The sequence below is a fragment of the Lipotes vexillifer genome, unplaced genomic scaffold (assembly GCF_000442215.2).
Source record: "Lipotes vexillifer unplaced genomic scaffold, Lipotes_vexillifer_v1.1 scaffold1094, whole genome shotgun sequence".
Classification (NCBI taxonomy): Eukaryota; Metazoa; Chordata; class Mammalia; order Artiodactyla; family Lipotidae; genus Lipotes; species Lipotes vexillifer.
The window spans coordinates 3,983,633-3,991,656 of NW_006792775.1; the positions used below are offsets into that span (position 1 = coordinate 3,983,633).

Sequence of the window (8,024 nt, forward strand, 5' to 3'; positions counted from 1 at the left end):
GCTTTTGGCAGTTCGGTTGCATCTGCCTGGTTTCTTGACGGTGAGGTCACGGGTCACCACCGCCCCCCACCCCCCCCACCCCGACCCCCGCAGCCAGGTGGATGCTCCAGGCGGTTAGCAGCTGACCCCTTGCGGGAGCCGTGGAGCCAGGCGAAGAGGCCTCGGGGCGGGGCCGCATTCCGGCCCAGCCCCGCCCAGCGCCACCGACGCGCACGCGGCTTGGCCCCGCGCCGGCGCGTGCTGAGCCCTCCCGCGTGCCGTCCTTACCCGGCCTGCGCCGCGCGGCCGCCTCCGGAAGTGGACTTCGCCTCCTCAGAAGTGGTTCGTCTGTTTCCTAGGCTCGTGGGTCTGCGGCCGCAGCGCTTGGCGCCGGAGCTCGAGGGGCGGGGGTTGGGGGCGGGCCGGCTGCCGCCATGGCCGGGAGTCAGGACATGTTCGACGCCATCGTGATGGCGGATGAGAGGTGGGTAGGGGGCTGGGCCGGGCCCCCACCCGAGCAGGTCTGCTCTCAGCCGCTGGGCTGCGGCGGCCGCCCGGGCCCTGGGGGAACGCGCTGTGGCTCAGAAGGCGGCTGGCGCGAGAGGGCCTGAGATGCTTCTGTTTCTCCTTTGCTCATCGGCCTCTCGGGCGAGCGCCACGTGCCCAGCTGTTCCTCTAGATCCGCCTCCCCCGTCCGGGGCTGCCTCACGCATCTGCTCGGTCTGGTGACTGCCTCCCTCCAGGGACGCCCCTTCCTCGGGTGGGACGGACCTTTGCCATCTGGGCGCTGCCCCTTTTCTTGTTCCTCAGTGGTAGGACATACGGCAGCATTCACGGACATGCTCTTAAATGTGTCAGGCGTCATCCTTTTCCCTCCTGAGTCCCCGGGGAGCGCCTAGGGCTGTGACGGGGGAGCTGTTGGTTGCTTTGTGGCTGTCGTCCAGTGCCCTGCCCACTTGAGACATCAGTAGATGTCAGTTAAGAAAGAGAGTGAGCAGTAAACAGTCGCTGACGTTTATTTGGAGTTTGCTGTGAATTGGACGATGAGCTAAGCGTTGTGTCCAGTTATTTATTTTAGCTCTACTTGTGAAGGGGATCCTATCCTTCACCCTGTCTTTCAGATGAGGAGGCAAGGTCACTCCCAGGACCACACAGCCAGTAAGTGGGAGCTGTCCCCTCGGCCTCACTGGGCGCTCCAGCACACCCCTTTCACTTTGGTGACTGCAAGTTATGCTGGTGCCAATTACACTGCTGGGCCTTCAAAGTCAGAGCCTTTATTCTACTGCAGGCACCACGGTCACGGTACATTTTGTGATCATCTGATGGCGTTTCTTCTTGCTAGCCTCCTGAGATGTGATGGAAAGCCCGGTACATGTTGCAGAGTTTTTGTGGTTTTTTGTGAAGCACTTGACCAAACAGTCTAGCTTACAGACCCAGAAGTGGGGCTCGATGACCTGGCTGCAGATGAATTACCGGGGACATCCTGCAAAGCAGATTCCTGGGCCTTACTCCAGACTTACTGAATACGAGGGGTGACGCCCCTGAATTTGTATCTTTGAAGTTTTCCTGTGTGTTTCTGATATTCTGCCAGGTTTGGGAATCACCGATTTAGCCCACCTTCCTCTTTGTACAAGAGGTAAATTGGGCTTCCAGAATTACAGCGACTCGCCAGACGGAGAGACTTAGGGAGGGGTGGAGCTGAGATTGGAACTTACGTTTTCTGGCTTAAATTTTGTTCTTTTTCTACAGTACTAGGTGTTGTCTTGCTAGGGCTGGGTGATGTGGAAGAGGAAAGTTTTTGCAGGAAGAATGCTCTTTCTCCTGCTTATTTGCTCACGCTTCCTCTTCTCTGTTGCAGGTTTCACGGGGAAGGTTATCAGGAAGGCTATGAAGAAGGAATTAGTTTGGGTTTGATTGAAGGAAGACGGTATGGCACGCTACATGGAGCTAAAATCGGATCTGAGGTAAGTGGGACCCCCCACTTAGAAAGGAATCCTTTTCTCTTACCATTGACAGTTTGCCTTGATCAGTGTGATGGAGCCACCACTTCAGGCCTCTTCACATGGCAGTAGGCTAGATAGAACGTTGGCGGAGAAATCGTCTCAGGACAGAACCCGCAGAGGGTGTTGCTGTGTGGAGGTGATGGAGTCAGGTGGGCTGGAGAAAGAAAAGACAAGTCCCCCTCACCTCAGTCGACGTCGAGTGTCACGGTGCTGCCCTGTGTCTTAAGGCAGCTGAATCCTCCCCAGAGAGTGAGCACCCTGTGTCTTGTGAAAACGTGCCATTTATATTTCTGTTGAAATTCCATAAAATCCCTGATTTTCCTTTTCTCCTGCTCTTCGACCTAGATTGGCCCTCACTTATGGAGATAACTGGCCCTAAACACTAACGTCTGAGGCCGTGAGGACTGTATTAGGTGTGTGTTGTTTCAAAATGAATCAGCACAAGACACGTGGGCTTAAGATAACCAGTGTTTATTATCTCACACGGATTCTGAGGGTCTGTGGTCCAGGAGCAGCTGAGCCGGCTGGTTCCGGCTCGGGGTCTCTGGATGCTGGAGTTAAGAGTCAGCCAGCCTGCAGTCAGCTGAAAGCTTGCTGGGGCTGCAGGAGCCACTTCTCAGATGGCTGCTCACACGGCTGTCCTCACCACGTGGACCTCTCCATAGGGCTGCTTGAGTGTCCTCGTGACACTGTGCGGGTGGCCCACGTCGGCAGGGCAGAGGTGGCATCGTCTGTCAGTGCCTGGATTCAGAGGTCAGAGGTCACGTGCTGTCTCTTCCTGTGTGTTCTGCTCATCAAGGTCACCCCGATCCGGTCAGGGGGCCGCACAGGGCAGGAATACCAGGGGGTGGGGAGGTGGGGTCCAGTGGGGCCACCTTGGAGGCTGGCTGCCCCGCTGGTGACTTGACCTCCAGCTTCTGTAGCCTGGTGCCCAATGGGTGCTTCCAGAACAGCAAGAGGAGAAGCACCACTGCCCCCGGGCCCCCGCCCCCCTTTTTGTTTTGAGGGCTTGATGTTTAGATCAAGTATAGCTGTTGGTTAGTCACTTCACTCTTGAATGTTTCGTAAATTCACAGATCGGGTGCTACCAAGGTTTTGCTTTTGCCTGGAGGTGTCTCCTGCATGGCTGCGCCACTGAGAAAGACAGGTAAAGCTGAGCCTTCTTTCTTCTTCGGTGTCTGGACGGGAAGTTCCGGTTTCATAGCTCACTCCGACCCTGGGCGGTTAGTCTCCTCACCTGTAAAGTGGAGAAATAACCAGGCCGAACCTGAAATGTCTCACGAGGTTTATAGGAAACAGGAACTAGGGGGCGCCGGGCACACCTCCGGTGTTATTACTACTCCCCCAGGGCCCTCGGGTCCCCCTGCCTTTGCCCTGGAGGCCTTAGGGCGCTCAGAGCCTTTCAGTCACCCTGCCAGTCAAACCACGATGAAGATGACATTATCTTCTCATTCATCTTTCCTCTGAGCTTGTAACAAACAGAGCAGAACAGTCTTGGTATGATCAGGGCTCAGAAAAGGTGACTCCCTTGTCACTGGGTTTTTTAATGTAGCTGAAAGGTCTGCTAATGAGATGACCCATTTCATGTGTTTCACAGGTGTCAGGTACCTGGAAGCACTAAGTAACCATGAGCTGTTATTTGTAGTGTTTGTAGCCTTTATATTTTTTTTATTTTTGGCTGCGTTGGGTCTTCGTTGCTGCACGCGGTCTTTCTCTAGTTGCGGCGAGCGGGGGCTACTCTTTGTTGCAGTGCGTGGGCTTCTCCTTGCGGTGGCTTCTCTTGTTGTGGAGCATGGGCTCTAGGCACGTGAGCTTCAGTAGTTGTGGCATGACGACTCAGTAGTTGTGGCTTGCGGGCTCTAGAGCGCAAGTTCAGTAGTTGTGGTGCATGGGCTTAGTTGCTCCGTGGCGTGTGGGATCTTCCCGGACCAGGGCTCGAGCCAGTGTCCCCTGCATTGGCAGGCAGATTTTCAACCACTGCGCCACCAGGGAAGCCCGTCTGTAGCCTTTGGAGCATGCTCTTGTTGGTTGCTGCTACCTGAAGCCCCGGGACCTTGTCCCCACCCACGGTCTTCACTCTTAAGTTGGAAACGCACCCCCATGTGAAAGGCCGTCCTGCCGCTTATGGGAGCCGACACTGGGCTTCGGCGGCTGCTCTGCATCATCTTGATGTCTGGTGGCTTTGCCTGGCCTGGGAGGGGTGCCAGGAGAGTGGATAACAGAGCAGGGAAGCTGGCATTCCCCCGTCCACGTGACCTGCCATCTTATTTGGAATATTTTGAATTTCTAGAACTTGGGCCACAGCCATATGGAAATGTCAGAGCAGGGATGCTCAAGACAGTCTGGGTGATCGTGGGGTCGCCTGCTCTCTGACTTGTCACGTCACTGAGCACGTGGGAGTTGACCAGATTCGTCCATCATCCGAGGGCCATCTTGGGGAGATTTTCCTCTGAAGATTCAGTGGGAGTGGGCGGGTAGCTGGCGGTCAGGTTGGGACAGTGGTTGGCAGCCCCGGGCGCCACTGGGCGGCTGTCGGAGCGGAGCGTGGCTCCCCACTCCCGGTCCACGAAGGTGGGGTGGGGCGCACGGACTTGGAATGCTCCAGCAACCTCCCCTTCTCCTCTGCGGCTCACGGAGGGCCCTGCACTGGGTGTGAAGGGTCTCGCACCTGGGGGCTGCCAATCCGCACCCCAGGGCAGGGGTTCCCTCCCTTCCTAAAGCTGCGCCCCCGGTCTGTCCATCAGAGGGCCCGTGGCCCGCTGCCCCGCCATCCCCACCCCACCAGCAGAGCCCGGGGAGCCCTTTGAAACACAGCCTAAAACCCTTTATCTTAGAGCAATGGTTTTTGGATTTTCTAAGTCTACAGTTTTTTTAAAAATGGTAGAAGGTGGCCAAAGGATCTGCTTCCTTTATGTTTCAAGTAAGGATGTTAAAAGAGAAACACCTGCCATGTGTGTTATCATTCAGTGAGCTAAGGGAATTTTGACACCAGAGAAGCTGTGTGGAGAGCCATATCTCAGCCTGAAGGATGGAGACCTTTCCATCAGGTGACTGTAGCTTTCTGACCCACTTTGAGACGCTCCTCTGCCCCTTCCGCAGTTGGGTGAAGGCTTTTTCCCTTACACCAGCTGTGAGCGGGTCACACCCTCCTGACACGCACTGGCTTTGACCACTGGCTTTGACCGTGCGATGGGCTGGGTGTGTCTGGAGTAGCTTCACTGACCGGGGAGGGCAGGAATGACCCGTCGCTGCTTGCAGAGCTGGGAGTGGGTGGTAGTCATTGTATCGTGGCAGGTTCAGCCGTTTCCCGCATGTTGGCATCTGCCTTGCAACTCCCTGGAAATCAAGTGCTTTGTTGCTTTACTTAACTCACTCTGACCTTTTGCAGTTCTGTGTTTTCTCCAAGAGGTGCCCATCATAGTTCTTCTAAACTGGTTTAAAAACCGCAAATGTGAGCAGGTCCTGGTCACTTTGAATGGCTATTGCTTCATCCTAAGGATGAGTCCTTTAGGATTCCCAGGGATCAGATATCTGGCATGCTCCTGACACCCTGGGGATCAGATGTGGTGAGGGGAAGGTGGCTCGGCAGGGTCGCTTGCCTGCGACCCAGAGGGCACCCACCCTCCCAGATGAAGCGAGGAGACTGACGTTTATCGAGCCCCTACTCTGTAGCACGTTCTGGGCTTTATCCTCCTGAGAGCCTGGGAGGTGGCCGTTAAGGCCCCATTTTACAGATGAGGACGCTGAGGCTCAGAGATGTGAAATACCTGAGTGCCCCGGGGCGGTTGCGCTCCAGGCTGCCCACCAGCTGAGCTCCTCGTCTTCCTGGGAAAGGGAGCCGAACTCAAACACCAGCCACTGGTTTCTGCCCTATGGATGGAGGGGGCTTGCCGGTTTACCTGCTGTTAAACTCCCAGAGGCTCTGAGTGTGAAGATTTTAGATCCTGGAAAATCCCCAAGTCCGGAGCAGGCAGGGCTGTGCCCGGCACTGTCGGTGTTGCCTTGGCCTCTGGGTCCGGGTGGAGCCGTCCCTGTAAGGTCAGTTCGCTCCTAATGTCCAGATGCGGGTGTGGGCGGGCTCACACTGCCAGGTGAGTAAAGGTTGTTTAGTGTGATGACAAAGTTAGTCACCAGCGCCTGAGGCCAGGCATGCTCAGCACCACCACTTTAAAGCCATTGAGCGGCATCGCTGTTAGGTAAGCTGAGCCTGTTGTGTGCAAAGGACCAAAAGTCTTTATTTCTGTGTTTTACAGCAAAAAGATGAAGGTCTTAGAATCGTTGATTGGAATGATTCAGAAATTCCCTTATGATGACCCTACTTATGATAAACTTCATGAAGACTTAGACAGAATTAGAGGGAAATTTAAGCAGGTTTGTGTCCTGTGTGTTTCTTTTTGATCAGGGTGCCTTTCTCAGATGTAGCTGGGGCAGCCCTTGGGGGCTCATTTCACTAATGGTTTGGGGGCCACTGGTAACATATAAATGGTCAGTAAAGCAAATCTTTGTGTGTGTCGATGTAAGGAAACCGAGGACCATGTAGGGAACGGGTGTGAGAACTTCTTGAAGGGAGGTGGCCTAGACAAGTAGAGTTGCAGCTAGAGAGAGACTTCTGCTCTAATTTAAAAAAACATATTTTGTCTTTTGTGTTTTTTCAGCTTTGTTCATTACTAAACGTGCGGCCCGACTTTAAAATTAGCGCAGAAGGTTCCGGACTTTCATTTTGAGGATGACAGACGCACAAAGACGAAACATCAGGGAACAGATGTTCGTATGTTAAGTGTTTAAAAATGTGATTAAAGGCAAAACAATGATGGGTGATTCATTGTTTTGCAGGGAGGGTTCCAGCTTGGCCGCTGAAAGGGCTTCCTTACCCCGAGGTCTGCCGGGTGGCCTCCGTGCCCGCCACGGGGCCCCTCCACATAGGCCCGTCCTTTGTTGGGCCCTGCCTGCTCTGCAGCGTGAACGCGGCCCTGGCAGAGCCCTCACCGGGCTGCTCTTCTCTGGTCCAGCCAGGGTCCAGGCCCCTGGCTCACGGGTTCTCGTCACTTGGCAGGCCTGGCTGGATCTAGACTCGGGTTGGCTCTGGATAGGATAAACCTCCCCTTTACTCCCCGGGCTTTGGTCAGTGCTCAGAGGGACAGTTTTTTAAAAAATGAGAGCCACAGGGTTGACAGGAAGCAGGTTAATGGGAAGGAGTGATGGGTACTGTGACATTTATTGACCCTTGAGATGTGCCAGTGCTGTGACCTGCTTCTCATGTTTTATTTAGTCCCTTCGGGAGCCCATGAGGTAGGCGTTATTCCCATTTTATAGATGAGGAAACCGAGGCCCAAGAGACTGCCTGGTCCAAGGGCAGTGGGCGGCAGAGCTGGGACTTCAGCCCTGTCTCCTGGTGCCCGCTCTGGAATGCACGGTTGCACCCACAGTCTCAGGGGACCCTGCCTGCAGGTCCCCGCTATGCCCCGTGGAGTCCTGGGGCTTCTCATGTGGCCGTGCATGTGGGCGTCTGGCTGAGAGTAGCAGAGGCCAGCCCTGTGCCCAGGAAGCTGGGACGTGCTCTTCCTGTGTCCCTGGGTGGCTGGGGCTCTGCAGCCGCAAAACTGGTCAAGGGGAGGAGACTCTAAGGCCACCGCCCTGTGCGCAGAAACTTCGGAGCCTTACCGCAGCCTCCTTCTAGCGTGAGCTCTCTTCTGCCCGGACTTAAAACGCATCATTTGTACGTGGTGCACGGCCTCAGGTGCGCCTTCGTCACAGACACCAGCAGCGCTTATCCCGGGCTGGTGGGATGGAGCGGCTTTTGTTGTCGTTTTTCTGGGTGGATTTTTTTTTTTTTTTTTGCGCTCCGCGGGCCTCTCACTGCCGTGGCCTCTCCCGTTGCGGGGCACAGGCTCCGGACGCGCAGGCTCAGCGGCCACGGCTCACAGGCCCAGCCGCTCCGCGGCACGTGGGATCCTCCCGGACCGGGGCACGAACCCGCGTCCCCTGCGTCGGCAGGCGGACTCGCAACCGCTGCGCCACCAGGGAAGCCCTGGGACCATTTTT

At 55.7% G+C, this 8,024-nt stretch overlaps 1 protein-coding gene across 1 annotated transcript; it reads left to right on the top strand.

Moving 5' to 3' along the window:
- The first annotated feature begins 413 nt into the window (after nucleotides 1-413).
- On the top strand, nucleotides 414-6,706 carry LTO1 (LTO1 maturation factor of ABCE1). The gene is made up of 5 exons (XM_007465971.1): nucleotides 414-463; nucleotides 1,838-1,943; nucleotides 3,059-3,129; nucleotides 6,236-6,353; nucleotides 6,638-6,706. The coding sequence occupies exons 1-5, from the start codon at nucleotides 414-416 to the stop codon at nucleotides 6,704-6,706; spliced, it is 414 nt and encodes a 137-aa protein (XP_007466033.1).
- The last annotated feature ends 1,318 nt before the right edge of the window (nucleotides 6,707-8,024 follow it).